Genomic DNA, 20,541 nt, shown 5'->3' on the forward strand with positions numbered 1-20,541 from the left:
CCAGTGGGGAGATAGTACCCTAACCTTCCTCCTCCCAAAAGTAAACGCACTTCAGATTTCTACTACACATTGTGTAGACGGTGAGTCCCAGGACTTTGCTCTCCTTTCAGACAGATAAGTCTGCTTTATCCTCAGTATTCCTTTTCTAAAGCGTTTCTGTGTTTGTTAAATTATCCACCATCATGTTCTGATTAGGTGAGAAAGATATTTTTCTCCACGTGGAAGCCTCCAAGTTTCTCAAAGAAGAAGCCTCTTCAAAGCCTGTGAAGCTTGTGGGAATGTGATTATTTATAAAGATAATCCTCAAACGAGATGCATCTTCTGCCTGCACGCTGATAACGACCGTATAATTTGTAAAAACATCTTGGAAAAAACTGTTTGTGATCGTGGAGAAAGCTTCCGAGGTGTTTGTAAACATCTAAGGCCATGGATACCGTTCGCACTGAGAAGCAGAAGAAATCACAACTGGGCCCTGGTAACCTAACAAAAAACAACCTTCTTTGGAGGATCGGGTTGCAAATCTCTGGAAATGCCCTCACAAAATCTAGCGGGCCTATGTCTGCTTTGCCGGTGGTGAAGAAAAGAAGACATTCAGCCACTTCGATACCACCAGCTTCACACTGACAGCTCTCTTGATGTAGGCCTCACTGTCCATCAATGCTCCACCATTGGCAGGGCTATTGAAACCAGTGCACTAGAGGCTTCCCTTGATGAGATCAGTTGGAGTTTCTAGAGACATACAGGCATCCATAATAGACAAGTCCTTTGATGGCTCTGCACTCTTAAGAGAAAAGTCTCATTTGGTGCTAGAATGATTCAAGGATAGTCTCATCACAGCACATTGTCTGGGGGTAGGGACAACAGCTAAGCAATTTCCCCATCAATACAGAAAATTCAGAGGCTGTTCTAATGAGTTCGCTACCAGACAGTTCCAGCACCTCCAACTTCTACTGCATCTGCCGGCCCAGTTTTTTCAAGACTAATGCAGAGATAGACACTGTTCAAACAACCAGGGTCAGCATTCCTCAAATTCTTCCTCCCTGCAGCAGCCTTTCCTCCCTAGCTGGAAATCAATCATGTCAAATAGGTGGGTCTTAGAAATGTGTCAACAGGGCTACGGGGCCTGCCTTTCATTTCCTCTGCATCCAGTCTTTTTCCTACATTTAGAGGAGTACTCTGCATTTCTGATGCAGGAAATCCAACTCCTACTGGCTATCGATCAGGTGTCGGACTCTGAGATGATGAAAGACAGAGGCCTCAAACTTATCTGGACCTCCACCTGCTGAATGCTTTTTTTAAAGAAGTATAAGTTCAGAATGCTCACTCTGACTCAGATCCTTCCAGCTCTGGACCCAGGACATTCAATGGTGTCACTGGACTTGTAGGACGTCCTACAGTGATCTTCAGTTACTCCCAGAAGTTTAAGGATGTAAATATTTTTAATTCAACTTGAAAAGGATGAATATCTAACGAATGTCTAACTTCACAATTAAAAAAAAAAGCGCTGACCTCTGAAGAAGAGGGGCGTCTCCCATGTGCACTCGAAGAAATAGTGTAAAAACTTTAATTCTTCACTCTTAGACAGTTTGTCACAAAAGAACTTTATTGAAGTTAACATTCGTTACGTTTTCAATATTGTCATCCGTTATTTCTTGATAGCAGTCGTTATGACTTTGTAACTATGATTTACAAGAAACAGGGGTTTGTTTATGCCCAATGCATTTCGGGCGGATTGCCCTTGTTCAGGGGCTGTAAAGCTGAAATGTAGAGGAAACTCAGGTTCTGTACAAGGGTGGCAGATGGGCCAAAATCATCCGCTTAGTGCTGTAGAGAGGTAAAGAGTGCAACGAATGTTAACTTCAATGAAGTTATTTTGTGACAAATTGTCTACGAGTGAAGAATTAAAGTTATACACTATTCCTTAGAGTGCACATGCCCCTCTTCTTCAGAGGTCAGCGCTTTTTTGAAAGTTGAATAATATCCTCATACTGAGGAGGATTCACCCTATTGCACCACCTTCCTTTTTTTTTTTTTAAACGTGGATACCATCACACAAAAGGGAGTGTGCTCATCTGCTCAAAGTCCTAACTAACTTCACCATTTCCCATTCCTCCTCCAGTTCACCCTCTCACCTGCCACACCTCCTTCTCTGTTATTTCTTTGCATTCTTCTTATTTAACTCAGGATTCTATTAGATAATGGCCTGCAAGGTGTGGTAGAAGACCAAGATATTTGTCAACCTACTTATGAAAAGTGTTTGCCAGAGCATTGCAATCTGTTAAACAGAACTCCTTCAGCCCTCAAGTCTTAGTCTATCATTCTGTGGACTCCATCAAGTAAAGAATGGTGCAGTACTGTTGGACCTGCCCCTTTTTACAGGTGTATCCCCACACTTTTCTGACCTGTTCTTGTTGGCTTTAGGACTCTGGGCTCTTTACCACTGCTAATGAGTGTTAAAGTGCATATGCTCTCTGTGTAAATTGTGATTCTGATTGGTTTTCTATGATTGACATATTTGATTTACTAGTAAGTCCCTAATAAAGTATACTGTGTGTGCCCAGGGCCTGTAAATCAAATGCTACTAGAGGGCCTGCAGCACTGGTTGTGCCACCCACATGGGTAGCCTTAAACACCTGTCTCAGGCCTGCTACTGCAGTGTCTGCACGTGCAGTTTTAAACTGCTATGTCGACCTGGAAAATGTACCCACTTGCCAGGCCCTAACCTTCCCTTTTACTACATATAAGGCACTCCTAAGGTAGTCCCAATGTACCCCCATGGGCAGGGGTGCAGTGTATGTGAAAGGTAGGACATATACTGGTAAGTTTTGCATCCCCTGATAGTAAAATACTGGCCATTTCGTTTTCACTATTGTAAGGATTACTTCTCCCGTAGGCTATCCTTAGAACTACCTTGTAACATTTTTCAAGTGTAATTTTCAATTGGAAACAGCTAGACATTTAGAGTTTTGGCTCCCTGAGCTCAGGATTTAAAAATCATCTTTTAGTGAAGGTGGTTTTTAAATTGTGTGGTTGAAAATGGCACTTTTAGAAAGTTGGCATGTTCTTGCTTTACCATTCTGTGCCTCTGCCTGCCTGGGGAATCAATGCCTGGTTTAGCCTAACCGGCCCTGTTTATGCATTCACTCTAGACAGTCACACAAAATGGAGCTGAGGTGTGCCCTGCATAGCCTGATAGCACATGTCCAGGCTGATGGGTCTTCTTGAGCAAGAGTGGTTGGAGGAGTTGTCACTTACAGCTGAATAGGGCTGTGTCTGTCTTTCACAATGCTGTCTCCGCCCCCTGTAGTATGGGTGGACCTGGGAGGACAGAACTGGTAAGAGTAAGCAAGAGAGACTTTGAAGCCTGCATACTTCAAAGGATGAAAGTAGTATGGGCTCTGACCCCAGAACTTTAGAGCACTTCTGGACTTAGGACTCTGCCAAGAAGAAGAGCTGTCAGGAGACGTACTGCCCCTTTTGCTGTGTGTTGCTTTGCTGGGTTGGCAGGCGGTTGCTGCTTCTCTCTTGGGCAGTGAAAGGAATGAACTTTACTGTTTTGCTTCTGCTTTCCAAGTTTCTCCAAGGGCTTGTGTTTGCTTACCTCCTGTTGGAAGTCTCGGGGTCATCAAAGACTTCACCTACAGTGCATGGACTCCATTTATGGGAGTTCTGAACCTGCCAAGTGGTGCATATGCCTGTTCTGGGCCACTGGAGGTGTTTGCTGAGCTGTAACTGCAAAGAAAGCATTCCAGATGCCATCAACGACGCTGCTGCCAGCACCAATGCTGTGATCACCACTCGCTGAGTAACGCAGCACTGATCTCGACGACACCGCAGCCCTGGTCTCACCGACGATGTAGCATCTCGTTGAACTTGACGCTGCTGCTCCCATAGTGGCCGTGGGCACTGCCTCATCTCACTGAATTCAACAGCAACACAACATTCGCCTCACCAACGACACTGCCTAAGCGCCGTCACCGACACCTCTGTCTGCACCGCAGCTGTGGTCACCGCCTCGCCGCCCTCGACACCGAAGCTGCGGGATGGCAACGACTGCGTCATCGACTGCGACACCTGCCCTCCGCACCAATGCCATGCTGCTGCCTGCACCAGAGCCATGGACACCGCATTGTGAAGTGCATGATGCACCGCCTGTGATGACACCGTAGGCCCAGCACTACCAACGTCATTGTTCCTGAGTTCTGTCTCACAAAATTCGATTTGCAACCCGTGTGACTCTCAGGACTCACTGACTTCTGCACCGACCCACGGCACAGACGCCAGCAGCGCCTCATTTCACCGCAAGGTCTCCAAGGTCTCTTCAGTTTCCAAGGTACTGTTTGCGGGTCTTTCCCGACGCCGTAGCTGGCCTTCCCTCCATCGAGGTCAGACTGAACTGTTGGATTTGTTTGTCACGATGCCTTGATGGCCCCGGTTGGCACGAACGACTTCAAGGAACTGTACTTTTGGGATATTCTTTGAAAATTCATATCTTTACTTGTGTATGTTGGATTTTTGTCATTTTGGTCTTGTTTTAATTAGATCCACATGGGCAATTTCTCTAAACTGGTGTAGTGTCCATTTTGTAGTGTTTTCTCTGTTAGTGTGTGTGTTTTGTACAAATACTTTACACACTGCCTCTGAGATAAGCCTGTCTGCTCGTGCCAAATTTCCAAGAGGGTGAGCAGGGGTTATCTTAGCTGTGTTACCCCCTTACTCTGACTAGAAGGAAGGGTCCGTATTTGGACAGGGTGTATACATCACTGCCAATGAGAGACCACCATTTCTGACAAGTACAACCAGGCTGAATTCAGACCTATCCACACACCTGGAAATCTAGAGTGGTCTGTCTCATAAGAAACTCCCTACATACCAAACACATCTCCAGCAAGGGTGCATATACATGGAAACCTCACACGCCATCCACCACTGATAGCAGGATAACTGTTATTGAACTCATCTGCCCTCATTTATGGGGGCCTCAAGATGTTTTTTTCAATGGTCTGGAGAACCACACCTAACCTTCTATCCAACAGTCACATTCTGCCTCATGCACAAGGCACACAGTCAAAATCAAGAGCAGGACTCTTAAATGTAAGCATATGCTGGACCTTCTAACATTTTGTGGTGCTAAATTGCATTAAAGAAGACATAGCTTTCAACATTGTCACATCATTGAAGCATCGCGTTCAGGAGAAACAAGGATCAGCTTACTCACAAGGAACCAGGGTGTATGTTATATATATTTAAAAAAACGATGGTAACAGTGCTGAAAATGAGACCGTGACAATTTTACTTATAATAATATTTGTTTGTGCACAATGGCAATAATTGAGGAAAAAATGCACAAGCTCAGAAAAACATTTAAAAAGCCCAACGAGTAAAATGCATTCTTATTTATAAAGAAAATTCATGTAACAATAGGAAGGAGGTGTAATATGTCCCAAGTGAAATTAGAACCTTTATATACAAGTGACTGGTTTTGATATACACTGAGGTTCCCAAAACACACAAAACGACCATCTAATCCATGGGTGCTCACAAACATTTGCCCAGGGGCCACAAAATACGGTTTGTGGTGTGCCCGAGGGCCGCACTGATGCCAGCAGGGTGGTGGGAGGGGGTCTGTTTGGGTCATGGATTGTGTAAGGGGGTTAAAAAATATGTTAAGTAAAGGGGCGGGCATTTATTTGCAGGTTATTAAATGCTTGCCCATTTATTTAACATCTTTTTTCTAAATATTAGTGCTAGCAAATAAACAGCAGCTGGTGTTGCTGTTCGACAAGGGGGCAGCATTTATAGGTCAAGGGGGGGGGGCGCAAACAGCCCCCGGCCGTACTTTGAGTATCACTGAATCAATATACAAAATCATTTACAACCTTCCGTGACAGTGATGAAGGCTGAGTACATTGGTTCATTTTACAAGCAAGTCGGCGGCGTTTCAACCTCTCATAGGGTAGAAGGTCTCATCAGGACCTAATAGTAAGAGACACCTGAAATCAGACAATTCAGGAAAGGGGGATCAGTGGTCTAGATAAAATATGAATTGGCAAAAATTGACAAATGGCAAAAAGGCATACTCCATTACCTGGATTTAAAATGGTACTCTGTCAGAGCAGTGTTTTCTCCGCAGGTACCATTGTTTTTTGATATATAACATCATTGAAGCATGTCATGTCATCACTTATCTAACTTATCTTAGACCTTGGCGTTCATGGTTCAAACCTCCTTGCTGATGTACCCAAAGAATTCTTCCACCCGACTTGCTAATTTAGCTGTCTGTCACATTAATTTGTCTGTCACAATGAATAAGGATTGTTTTGGAAGTTTTGGTCTATTGTTTTTAACCACCAGCACTATTTGTCACTTGATTGTGTCAATACAGTTGCTTCCATCCACAGACAGACACTTGACTGTCCAGCAGAAAGATATGCTGTTGGGTAGTAGCGGTTCAGGCTATTGGCTAGGATACTTTGGAATGTATTGCTCACGGTTAAAGCTTGCAGTAACTCAGCTGAGAACCAAGCAAGTCTGGCATGTGAACACAGTTTGTGTGGAAGCAGTCTGAAGCATCAGTTTAATGTTCGCGTTGTAACTAACAGATGTTGATCTCCAAAGATGTAAGAAGTGTAACACTTGTTTAGAACATACTCCTGCAACAGAGAGACATGTGCTTTATTGTGCTGTCGGGTAGGAAAGGTAGTTAGTCCAATCTGATGAGCAAGAATATTCTACATTGCGTTTCAAGGATTGCTAAGCATTGTAAAAGGCTCAATCTGTTTTAAAGTCTGACTTTTGACTGCATACCTGTGAAACAGATGTATTACCTTTGCCTTGGGTCCAACCATTTAATCTATTCCCTTTTTATAATCACCTCTTTTAACCATTGACTTGAGACTTTGTCAATCACATCTTGCCTCAGCTCCCAAAAGTATTTAATTCTCACCTGATGCAAGTAGCTGTTAGGGGGTATGTTTCTATATTCAACGGAGTGCTGGCATTGAATTGTATGAGAGACTGTTTTACAACAACAGTTTGGTTTGTCAGCTTCTCAGTGCTTGTTCGTCATATTGCAAATTTCCAGCTTGTGTCCTCTCCTGCTGGCTTCCTCCCGCCCCTTCCTCTTATCAATGTGTCTCATTTCTCATCTTCTCCAGCCTGCCAGCTCCTCTCATTCCTCTTTCATTCCCAACCCTCTTCTCTTTTTTACCCTTCCTACTGGTCTGTCACCTGGCCTTCTCGCTAGTGCTGCCAGGAATGGATCTTTTTCTTTCTTTTACTGGTTTAGAAATGAAAGGCCCCCACAGGTTGTGGAATCGCATCCAGACTGTGCTAGATCATGACGGTTCCCCTATAACAAGTGCCTAGGGATCCTGGACACATTCACATAGTATTAGGCTGAATTATACAGTTGTGAGTTTCGTTCCCTGGTGTCCCAGGCCAAATACCTGGCAGCGATTACCCTGGATGATTTGAATGGGGAGGCCAGGGAAGAATTGGAGAGGGAGATATCGGAGGAGGAAGTACTGCTAGCTATAAAATCCCTTCCGAATAAGTAGGCACCTGTCCCAGGCGGGTTTCCAAACTCCTTTTATAAGGTCTTTGCTGGTCTATTGGCCCACACCTCACAAAGGCTTTTAACTCATTTTGGTTACCCTAGAGGTGTCAACCTTGATGATGAAATCCGTTCTCACGCTTATTCCTAAGCCAGATAAAGATGCCCACTTGTGTGGGTCCTACCACCCTATTCCACTGTTGAATAGTGATGTAAAGACAAAAATCCTGGCCCATCGATTGGGCGAGATAAGGCTGCGACTGGTATCTGTGTGCCAGGCGTACTATGTTAGGAACAGATAAACAGGTGATAACATCAGATTGGCTCTCAAGATGGTGGATGAAGTACAGGCTACTGGAATGGAGGAACTCCTGTTCTCCCTTGATGCAGAGAAGGCCTTTAACTGTTTGACTGGTCATTGCTGGCGAAGACTCTTGACAAGACAACGATGGGAGCTCGAATGAAAACGTTTATACTGCCCGCCCCTCGATAAGGATTCAAATACATTCTCACCTCTCCGACTTGATCCCTTTGACAAGGGACACCCAACAGGACTCCCCCCTTTTGTGGCTGATCTTTTCCCTCACAGTGGCATCTCTGTACCACAGGACCATAACCAACCCGCTTATTACAGGCTCCCGACTAACCAGGGAGCACAGAAGATGGCGTTTTGTGGATGACATATTATGTTTTTTGATAAATCCTGCAAGTTCACTACCAGCACTCAAGGACGAGCTGGACCGTTTCCACCTCTGGGCTGGATTCCAGGTGAATTGTCAGAAGTCCAAGCCAATGTGGGGAGGTGCGGGGGTGTGGAGGCAAGGAATGCCATATCCTCACAGAAATTGTGCTGGAATAGGGACTGCAGTAGTCTCCAAGAGGGATTCGTCCTTGGTTGTTGTGATTCTGCCCACCATACACAAGGTATTCTTTAGCAATGCCCAGTCACTCTTGGAAACACTGTTTATGGACTTATATTGATTGGGCAGACTTGAGATTTCTTATACGGTTAGGATTTACTGTGTGAAGATGAACCTGCTCCCCAGGTAGCTGGATCTCTTCTGTTCTCTACTGCTGTGGGTTCCCCCGGAAACCCTAAAATAGGTAACCCAGAAGATGTGGGCCTTCATATGGGGAGGGGAGCGTCCCCAGGTGGCCAGGTCCTTCTTGAGGGGCCGAAAGGAGGAGGGAGTGGGAGTACCTGCTATTGAACGTTACTTCTTTGCAGTCCAGGTTAGCCCAGCAATAGTTTGGGGCTCACCAGATACAGATAAGCTCTGGTGCAGGATGGAGCAGGAATGCAGTCCAGTACCCTTGCACCACTTGCTTTGGCTGCCTCGGGATTGACTTCCGAGGTGGACCACAAAGATAACCTTACACCACTGGTTGAGTGCATAAAGAACAAAGGCAGTAACAACCTATCCCTCCCCATTGACCCCGATTGCTGGGAACCCAGACGTCCTGCCAGAAATTACAGACCAACACTATCAGACATGTGGAAGAGGGGAACCCTTGTGCCTAGGACAGTTATACACAGAAGGGACTCTTAAGACCCGTGGCCAGTGACTTTTTGTTAAGTCGTAAGGACTTGTATCCGATTACTCGCCTACTACACTGGGCGCGACAGCCTCACAGGCAGATTGGATTCTCCCATGGAAAGAGACAGCACACTCCTCTCTCTTCCTGCAATATAGGATACATGCCTGTAAAATAATTCTCAGTTCGAACTTGACACCAGTTCAGTTAAAAGCCATGGTGATTGCCACTGATAAGTGTTGGAGGGGATGTAGTGCGAAGGGAACGTACTTGCATATGTGTTGGGAGTGCACGTATACACAGCAGTTTTGGAGTTGGGTGTTGGAGGTTGTACTAGATATTACTAATGTATCCCTCCCCATGCGACCAGGGCTGGCTGTGTTGGGCACGAAGGATGATTAGGGACTGCCACCACTCTCTCCCCTCTGTGGCCAAACTCCTCACACTGCTAGTGTTGGGGGCACGTTTGGTAATAACACAGCATTGGCGAGTGTCGACTCCACTCATTGTAAGCATGTGGTAGACTAAAGTCTGGAACATCCATGCAATTGAAAGACTAACTGCATTAGTAAGTGACACCATGCCGAAATACAAAAAGGTTTGAACTCCCTTCTATACGTATATCAACCACAGCTGAGAAATCCCTTGCCCACCAGGTCTGATACGTTTGGGGGGAGCGTAGGTGACATGGGGTGATTACTTGAGTGGCAATTGAAGAGGAGCTTTGTGTGGGAAGGAGACTGAGATTGATTCCTTGATTCTGCGTTGCTACCGGAATGTCTAGCTTTGTGGTTGATGGTTGGAGGAGAGCTCTTCAGATTTGTGTTTTTTAAGTGCTGTTTGCAGAATACTATCAATGTGTTTTACGGTTATCTCAAATGAAATTACATGAGACTGTATAATGAAGGCTGCCTTGCCTTCAATTGTCCTCTTTTTGTTTTTGTTACATGAAGGTCAAGGGCAAGGAAGCCTTCATTGTAGTACTTTCGTGTGCTGTAAAATTTAAAGAAGGAAAATAATGTAGGCTCTTTTGCCATCCTACCTTTAATTGGCACTGTATTGAAGGCAAAGGTGCTTTTTAAAACAAAACACAGATTTTAATTTCTGAAGTTCAGCTGGCGCGAATTGTGGTTACTCTCTGAGTTATAGGTACTAATGATGCAGCAGGAGCACCGGGGCCCAGGCTCTGAGGGTCCTTCTGTACTCCATTTATCAATTTATTTTTTCCCACCCCCTTTTTTTTTATTACTGATCATTGGGTTAAGGGGATATTTTTTCATGCTTGCATGATAGCTACTGGTACCCTGTCTATGACACTGGTTACACTGCATGCATTTATCACACTACACTCATATTTCCTGGTTTTGTCAGTATTGTTTTAAAAGGTTTATCAGATGGTTCTGTGTGTTTGTTGTGCCTGTCTCTCAGGAGATACTGAATATCATTCACTGCAGAGCTGCCAATGGAGTTGGCATACACCTAGTTGGAAATATCTGTACCAGCGGAAAACCCAGGAATGAGGAAAAATACATCATGCAGCCATCCATTCATTCCAATTTAAACTTGCTTATGGCTGTAAGCTAATATGTAATACATTATATGCCTGGATTGCATAAGCTGCTTCCAAACATAGCTTGGGATCTGTAGTTTAGCACATTTTGCAGTTTAGTCCAGAAGCTGATGCCAAAGAGTCCACCTCAGATCTGGGGTATATAGAGAAAATACTGATTCTACTAATAAGTGCCTACTGAAGCAACTAGGTTTTCAATTTTGCTGGCAAAATGTACAACTGACGACTCGCAGATCAGGCAAATGTTTCTGTATTTGTTTTAGTTTTACAGTTTGCTATGATTTTGTTTTTTTCCGTACCTGGTAGTTTTCAGTTTGTTTTCTTTACCTGTTGCTTTTAGAACTTGCCATTTATTTTCCCTGCACTTTGAAGATCCCCTCAACCCAGCCTCTGGCTTTCCGGTCTGGCTATGGGCCACAGAGTGCCAAAACAAATGCCTTCGGCTCTTTTTTTAGTCCCAAGCAGTCTCCGTGAATATACTGTATTTTGATGATGTTCCTTCAGAGTTTATCTCCTGATACAAAGAAAGTGTTTGCATGAAATGTCCTAGCAGTCAGTCAGCTCTTCAACACCAGCTCATCTGATAAGATGTGAGCTTGGATTACACGTCCTGAATACTGATAAACTTCTCACCAGTGTCCTATTGCCGTATGTTCCAAATTGAAATAAATCTTGCCTGCTTTGGAGATGGTCAGTCGATATACCTCTTCTTTCAAGGAGCAAAGGTAAAGAGCTTCTGCTCTTTGCAGTCATTCTAATTAAAGGATAGCTTGTGGCTTTCACTAATTGACTTGTTGTGCGTATGATGCACTTATAACATATTTAAAAGAAGAAGAATTGTATAATATGCTGATGAGGTAAATTAACCCTTGCGTCAGCCCTGTAGCAAGACTTTTCTCGGCTGCTCATAGGGTGCCACTGGATGACAGACATATTTTCAGGAGATGCATGAACAGACAAGCCTCGAGATAAATGAGGCAGGGGCATAATACTACTACTGCTGTGGAGGACACAATGTCTAACACCAGTTCTGGTCACACCTACGTAAAGGAACCATAAAAAGCTTCTCAGTAGAAGAATTGGTCTTACAAAATTAGTTCACCCTACATTTTATGCAATCTTTGCAAAGTATAAGGTGCAACAAACATCATTTGCCATGTATGGTATCCAAGGTGTCATATCCCTGTTTGGAAATTATGGATATGTGTAATTCTTTCGCTAAAGAAAACATACCAGTTATTACATATGCAGCATTTTCTCTCCTTCTGTATGGGGAAGTGGCTATCAGATATATGATCATCAAAGCGAAATGGTACATCAGCATGACACAGTGTAACTCGAAAGTCTAGCAAAATTTTAAATCTATAGTGTTTTAACAAAACTTAGACCAGCTGCTGCCGGCAAGACAGGACAATAGCAGTGACCACAGCTGTAACCACTGAAAAAAGTAAAATGATGAGAGGGATGCTTGAATTGATCCCAGCCCCTGTTTACTCTAGGCTGCATTCTAATCCATTTTATGCTCACTGTGCCATTATAAAAGTGCTCCATTAGGAACAGTGTAACACAAACTGCTAAGTTGATTACCTTATGTAAGGACCACACGCAACCCCAGGTGTACAGTCTAGTTGAGCCTCATAATTTAGGTCACAGCTTGAGCCTGTGTAGCACACCCTTTGCACTTTAGGTGTTGCCCTGAGAAAAATAGACCAACATTGTTTAAGCCAGGAGGCCTTATTTTAATTTGCGAACATGCTTGCGGTGTCACGCAGCAGATAACCGTGCTAATGCATAAGTAGATTGTGCTCATTTGCTCATGCCTCAGTTTGCTTTTGTTAGCACATTAAAGGTAGACCTCATGGTGCTTGTTTGTATAGTGTTATATTCTAAGATAGTCTAGTTTTTTTTTTTTTGTCAAGATCGATGAACAGGCTTGAGCACTCTAAGAAGCATGGATTAGCCTTCAAAGCCTATGTATGACTCTAAAAGCATAAACAATTTGTATAACTATATTCTGGTTCGATCTGTAACTCAGCAAAGAAATCAAGAATTCAAAGAATTACCAATAGTGATGTTTGGAAAGGTGAGATCTCTACGTCACCACACAAGTGAAAGCAGGAAGAAGCTGCATAAAACATGATGACCTTTTTTTCTCCTTCATTTACTTAAGCGTCCTATTAATAACTTGCATAGATACTTTATTGTTATGTTATCTTAGTAAGTCCCATGGTCATTTACTCTTTTACACATCCAGGTTGTACAGAATCCTATTGTAGAAAAAAACAAGGATGGAAAACCTGCAGCGGAATATCAGGAGGACGAGTTGCTGGTAAGTCTCAATTACATTTGAAGGGATCATATTTATTTATTACACTAAAATACCCTTTGCCCAAGATAACGATATAAATTAAGAAGACAAGAATATTAAATAAGAATCATTTAGAAAACATTAGCTGTGGTAGTTGTATTGTATATTGAGATTGTAGAGTGGTTAACCCTTGAGGTTTACCACCATGAATTTTCAGTGATAAATGACCTTTTGTAGGCAGTAGTGACTTTTGTGGAGCATTGCAGTTGCCCTTTCTTCTTTAGGTTCCGCCAAACAGAATAGCTAGAATTAGTAATGAAGTAGAGGATTAAGTACTCTGCTGATCTGGTGGTGCTTCTTTTCCAAATAGTTAAAAATTGCCTTTAATGCAGGAAGGACAAGAAATGTCCTCTAAGAAAGAAAGAAAACTATATATATGGACCCCCCCTTCCTCATACACAGGCACACCCACTAGTTACCTGCTCCTAGCCAATCATGTCTGCTCATTACTGCCACTCATTTTGCTTTGCAACACTTCATCTTTCCGAGAAATATTCAAGACAGAATCAGAATGGAGTCATGAATTTGCCTTTTGATAGCAAAATCTTGATAGCTCTTTTCTCAGTTGAAATCCTAGAGAATTTTCAGAGAAAGATCCTTCAAATTCATTTCATCCAGCATATTCATGGGCTTTTATCTGCTTTACAAATATATAGAACTGTTAAAGCCAGACTGCTTTTGAAGGAAAACTGCTACTTTATGTGGATCACACGGGACATGCACGTTTTGACTCAAACAGGGGAATTAACTGCTATCCACAGCATTGATAAAGCACCATACCATCCCAGTGAAAGGTTCACTCTTCTTTGTTCAGAAAGATTAGCCTTGTGGCACCCAAGAGCAATAGGTGCTGAATACAATGTTGGAAAATCAATCTCAACACCAACCTCCATTTGTTTTTGTCTTCTAAAATGTCAGAAAGCACCTTTGTACCTCCTTAAAAGTTCTGTCGGTTCTTGGAAGCTATTAAGTTGGTTCTGGTTCAATAGAAGAGTCTGAGGCTTGTCCATGGTTTTAGAGATTTTAATTCAGGTTCTTCATTGTCCTCAAAAGTAGAATGGACCTCAGACGTATTTTAGATCTGTATGATCCGAGCCAGTTTCAAAAGATCACTTTGGTTTTATTTTTCGAGGCATTGCGGAGGATTCTCCTTGAGCCTGTAGACCATTCCCTAATTTCCTATCATCATTACGAAAGCAGTGACTGTAGCTCTGATTCTCCATTTGAAGTATTTGCTGACATTAAGGTGCCTCCCAGTTGCCCTCAGCTCATGGGTATTTACAGAAGTTCTCTATGTGATGCCATCCTTCATTCTCCAGTAGGAGAACTCAATATTAAGTAGAGAATTCTGCCACAAACCTTCTGACACCGGGAAATACTGTTAAAGATGTTCACTTGCTGTGCATCACACTGCAATTAGAGTTCTGTCCCAACATCAGCAAATCGCAAATAGTTGTCAAAAACGTAATTATTTGGGTGCTATCTGTGATCCTTTTCTGGAAGTACCTTAATGCCTTCATAGAGAGTTACCTCTTTGAAACAAACAATGGTCCTCCTCTAGTGTAGGACTCGGACAGTGACATGCCAGTATCAGAGGCTATTGCGCCTTATGGCTCTTGTTAGCTTTCACCAGAAAGGGAAACTCAACAGTGAAGCAGGCATCTTGAGCGGACTGTATGACATTCCTGAAGGGTGCGAGAAGGAACAGACAATCTTTTGGTCAATTCTTACCAAATGGGGTTTTCCTCAGAATGGTATGATTTCAACACAAGGTGTCTTCGGTTGTGTCTGATCTAAGTGCAGAAGAGAATTCCTCTGGGATGTCCTTTACCTGGTTTGTTGGGGCATATTTATCCATGACTTCACTGATCCACAGGATAGGAAGGTGAAACCTTCCAGCAAATTGGAGATGACCCTTATAGTCCCATTTTGGCTGTGGCAGGATTGGATTTCAGACCACATTTTGTTTTGTGCTCTACTTCTTCAGGTGCCATTATCTCTTGGTTCAGCCAGATGGGAGGCTTCTTAATCATTCACTTCCATTGTTAAATATAAGAGCCAGGTTCCTGAAAAATCTAGACTGCTTACACACAACTAAGCCTGGTAGAACCAGAATATGCTGTCATCTGTACACCCACAGAAGATTATGCTGAGTCAAGTATCAGATCACATGGCTTTGTTTTTTGTCATTGAGCTTTTGAATATTTTTCAGCTCTTTACATGACACGTTAGATAATTTCTTAATATTTTATACATCTAGCACATTTAGGGGTCCTAGTTGTTTTCATATAAATATTACCTCTCAGCTTTTACTGTTTATCATGATAGGCTAAGGCAGGTGTTTTTCCTTCGGAATGTGGAGGTTTAATGACACTGTTGGCCTTCTACATTTACACCCACCAACTCTCCATTAATGTCTTAGCTTGGATTTTGTCTCTTTAGTGCACAAACTTACTAAACCACACAACATCTCATGGTATCACAAATGGCCTGCTTGGCTGCAGTGACATCGGCAAAGGTGGTTGGAGCACTTTACGCTTTTATGTAAAGGATACCTGTTCAGTGTTGCGTAGAGACCGATTGGTGTTGGGAATGGCCATATTTAGTTTTCTTGTAAGGTTTTGAAGAAATTCCATTTTGACCAGGAAATTATTCTTCAGGTTTTTCAAATTAGATCTTGTGTTTCCTTGGTGGAGAATATACCTTGCAATCTGGATATTACATGAGCTCTTAACTTTTACCTGGAATTAATATCTGTTTAGAAAGTCACATCTTCCCTTTGTCACTTATGATGGTTTTACCCCTGGGCAAAAGGTACTATATTTTGATGGATGGCATTATAAATAGAAAAGCCTTATGTTACAAGATGGGCTCAACCTTCTCAGTGACTTATTGCTAATTCCTCCAGACCTAAGGCAGCCTCGGATGCTGTCCTTAGGCATGTACCAATTGCAGAAATGTGTCAGCTAAAATGCTGCCTTTTCTGAGCATTTCTCATTGGATGCACAATCCTGCAAGGAGTCCTCTTTCTCCCAAGAGGTTCTTAGTGAGGAGTTTGTGTGAAGCCTGCAGCTACAGAATGTATGCTGTCATCCTTTCTTTTAGTTTTGAACTGTGAATGAAGTTCCTACCATTTGTGAAGGAGAAAAATCTAACAGCAAAGTAAGCAAATATGCCCTCATGATGATTCCAGTACTTCTATTCATGACACTGACTTCTTCACAACAGCCACATAGTTATCCTTGTGTAACAGAAGAAAACATGGACTAGGATCGTTTGTGACAGACTGGTTGTGTGGGATGAGGACTGGACAGTGGCACAAGGAGGAGAATCTTTATCTGGACTCCATGGGGAAAAAATGAGTTTCAGCTTTTTTTTTTTTTTAGACGTTTTTTCAATTTCTGTTTACTGCACAGCCATTTGCTAATCATTTGTGAGATTGTGAGAGTAGACCTTGAAAAGAATACGCTTCCTTACAGGGAGCCAATGCAAAGAGCAAAGGACATTCGCCACCGGGCAAAATCTGGGTAGGCCAACAATGGCCCTAGCCGCAGCATTTTGAACCCGCTGTAGGCGCGTTAACTCAGCCTGATTGGCCCCGACCAGAAGAGAGCTAGCGTAGTCCAGGCGAGAGATGATAGTAGCCTGGACTACAAGCTGTCTGGTAGGGGCATCAAAGTATTTAAGGACTGGTCTAAGGCCTCTTAATAGACCAAAACAACAGGCTGCCGTTTTTTTAGTATGTCCTATAAAGGTAAGGCCAGCGTCCAACCAGACCCCAAGGTTTTTCACCTCCGACACAGGGGTCGGAGTGGGGCCCAGCTCCGAAGGCCACCACTGATCGCCCCAGAGCTCCACTTTCTTCCCAACAACCATCACCTCTGTTTTTGAGGCATTAAGCTGGAGACAGTTTTCTGTCAGCCAGCAAGCCACCGCCTTCAGACCGGACTGAAACCTGGGGGCGTCTTGGTGGACATCTCCGCTAAGGGTAACCGCCAGCTGAGTGTCATCGGCATATGAGACCAAAGTAAGGCCCCACTGCCTCGCGACATCAGCCAGCGGTCTCACGTAAAGATTAAACAACGTGGGACTTAGCGAAGACCCTTGCGGAACCCCCATGGCCAGAGGCTGGAAACTTGACGAAAAGGGAGGAATGGCCACACAGAGGGAACGATTGTCCAGGAAGGAGCGGAACCACTGCAACGCCAGACCACTGACACCGATCTCCTCAAGCCGATGCAGGAGGATGCTGTGAGATACAATGTCGAAGGCAGCGCTGAGATCCAACAATATCAGCGCCGCCGTCTGACCCGCATCCAACCTAGCACGCAGATATTCCACCATTGCGAGGAGAGCGGTCTCCGTGCTGTGACCAGCACGGAAACCGTTCTGTGTGGGATCCAGGGCGTTGGTCCGGGCTAGATGTTCCGACAGGGCCAGATTGACATGGGCCTCTGTCAACTTTGCCGGCCAAGGTAGCAGCGAAATGGGGCGAAAACTTTCAGGCTTAGACGGGTCTAGAGAGGGTTTTTTAATGATCGGAGACACTACCGCCTGCTTCCATTTGGCTGGAACTACCCCCGACTCTAGGAAGAGGTTGACAAGGGAGCGCACCACAGGGCGCCCCAGAAAGGTCTGGTCTCGAAAGAGAGCAGACTTTACCGGATCAGATGGGGATCCTGATTTAACTTGCAGAGCAAGTTTGTCAAACCCGTCAGAGGTGAGAGGGGGAAATGAAGGCAGGGCGATCTGACGTAGTGCCTCATTGGAACTTCCCAGCGGAACCCCAATGCTAGGGAAGGTCCGATAGATAGCTTGGACCTTTCCCAAGAAATAGGAAGCCAGGGATTCACAATGGGAAACAGAACTCTCGGCTAAAGAGATAGTCCGTTTGGCCATAAGATCTTTAACCGCCTTGAAGATGGCCTTCGACGGGTTGGTGCTGTTCCGAAATTCTTCAGCATAGAAGGCCGCACGAGCACGACATATGGCCCGGTGGTAGAGTTTAACCGAAGCGGCATATGCGGCTTTTAAATCAGCCCCATAGGTCTTCCGCCAGGCCCTCTCCGCCCGTCTACAGGCTCCCTTCAAGGCACGTAAGGCCCCGTCATACCAGGGACTAGACTCGCGAGGGTTGATCTTAATCGATACAATGGGTATCAAAGCATCCAGAGCCCTAGTAAGCCAGGAGCAGAAGAGATCGTACCCTTCATCCACATTGTTCAATGGGCCCAAGGGCTCCACCAACAAAAGATGGTGAAGGTCTTCCAACCTGAGTTTGTTCCAAGATCTCCTCAATACCCGTCTAGCTGAAGAAATGGGAAGAGTCACTGATACAGGACACTGAACAGACACCAGGAGATGGTCAGACCATTCTACTGGGGTAACTGCAGTGACCTTGGCCTCAATTAAGTTGGTAAAGAAAGGATCCAAGGTATGTCCCCCGACGTGCGTAGGCTGTGAAACCAGCTGGAGCAGTTGAAAAGCCTCTAGGTCCAAAGCGATAGTACGAGCTGTCAAACTGGACAGTGTGTCGAAATGCAGATTTAAATCGCCCAGTATAGAAAAGTTGGCGCAGTCAGTGATCAACGTACCGACCGTATCAGAAAAAGCATTTCTAAACAACACATCACTGCCTGGCGGACGATAAACCACCATCCCAGACAGTGTAAACTCAGGATTGACAGAAACTTTGAAGGAGGCACTTTCACAGCCAGCGATCTTAAGGCTGTTCCACACACAGGGAAAACAAGACCTAACTATCAGTGCTATACCCCCCCTCTAGATGCTCTGTTCAAGGTGTACGTCGAGTAGCCAGAGGGGCATGCCAGATTGAGAATGGCAGTGTCAGCTTCCTGAAGCCATGTTTCAGTTATAGCCAGGATGTCCGGGGCTTCATCCTCAATGAGATCATACAGATTTTGCTGATGTTTTAAAATCGACCTCACATTCAGGTTCATTATCCGCAAAGAGGAAGAAGAAACCCTGCTATGATGAGAAGCAGAAACAGATTTCCGAGATAGAGGCATAGGGAGGTCAAGTGTCATGTGCAATATAAATGCTATAATTCACTGATTGAACCACTAGCAATGCTTAGAATGATTGAAAAGTAGGGTTCCGGTCTTCACTGCATAAAATGTGTGCATTTGGTCAAGTAAACCTTCAGATGCCATGTAAAATAAATCTGTCATGGTGTGTCTCATGGACTTGGTGAATCTTTAAATTGTTGTACTGCAACCGCCTTGGAGAAACTTTATGACAAGCTTGTGTTGTGCCTTTGTCAAAGTGTCCCTTCATAGAAAGTTATTTAGTCAGAAATAAGTCATAAGTAACATGCTGGACCTTCTGCTCAAAGAGGCAGTTCACAGCACAGTGTGTTAACTTGGTTTGCGACCAACCACACCGTTTGCCATGAGATACATTTTCAGATTCCTTGCAGTGCAAAAGGACTTTTAGCAATAAGTCACAAAATCTCTGCAGCAAAAATAATAATAGTGCAGAAATAGGCTTGCTGCTCTTTGTGAAAAGTAGCAAATGAAGGGAAAAAGAAATGTGTGGCACCGTAATCCGCAATACCAGGATAAGCACTTCCAGCCTTTGTTGCAACCCATTCCTCTTACTATGACCGCGTTCAAAATGTCACGAACAGTGACACATTGTGACATGAGGGAGGAATGTCTCTTGTCAGCTCCCTTTGCCTTGCAACTCACAAAATCATGATGTACAGGTAGCAATTTGTAGTAGCAATTATGAATGATAAAACGTTGTGCACTCTAATTTGGTTCTTTGCATTTGGAAAGTCTGTTGCACTAACTTTGTAAGTGCATCATCGTTTGTGCATACTGTGCTGTGTTTTTACTCTATAAAGACAATAACTATCAGTGCACTTAAAGAAATGATGATAAAGCACTTCATTGAAGATTAACAAACTGTTTCTGATCATTGTTTTCAGGATAAAGTTTACAGTTCAGTCCTCCAACAATGCTACAACATGTACAAGGTAATAATGCATTTCGTGATTACTGTCTTGCTCTAGATTGAGACTGGGAACCTGTGATATCGTATTTCGAGCACTTTGGCCAAAAAGGATGTTTTTTTCAATCTTCTGTATGGCTTGGTTGCACCTCTTTTTCTGTTTCACCCACTTCTTAGAATTACTTCTACATTTTGCAGTTGTTCGACTTCAGACAAGTCACACCCCTGATGAAACATTCAAAAAGAAAATGGATTGTTAAAGAGAAGTATGTTTATTGAAGCGACCCTCCTTAATAAACAGAACCCTATAATACTGGAAGCTCTCGAAACAAAAGAATAAACATCCTTTTCAAGTATATATGTATATGGTATTTCTATAGCGTGAACCTAGGCAAAAGGCAGCGCTGCACATGGTCAAAGATAAAGTTAAAGTCAGCAATTAATAGGAGAGGTAGCTGAGTTGCAGTCAATTAATACATTGGGATGTAATGTTTTTTTTAAAAAGGTGACTCTTCAACTCTTTCTTGATTATTTTAA

General features: G+C 43.6%; 1 protein-coding gene across 1 annotated transcript in view; it reads left to right on the plus strand.

Moving 5' to 3' along the window:
• CCZ1 (CCZ1 vacuolar protein trafficking and biogenesis associated) overlaps positions 1-20,541 on the plus strand; it is a 234,580-nt gene that overhangs the window by 54,633 nt on the left and 159,406 nt on the right. Inside the window, exons 6-7 of the mRNA XM_085629015.1 lie at positions 12,916-12,990; positions 19,982-20,029. Of these exons, the coding sequence (XP_085485141.1) occupies positions 12,916-12,990; positions 19,982-20,029 (123 nt within the window). The remainder of the gene's footprint in view (positions 1-12,915; positions 12,991-19,981; positions 20,030-20,541) is intronic.

This window comes from Triturus cristatus, chromosome 10 (genome assembly GCF_964204655.1).
Source record: "Triturus cristatus chromosome 10, aTriCri1.1, whole genome shotgun sequence".
In the NCBI taxonomy this organism is placed as follows: domain Eukaryota; kingdom Metazoa; phylum Chordata; class Amphibia; order Caudata; family Salamandridae; genus Triturus; species Triturus cristatus.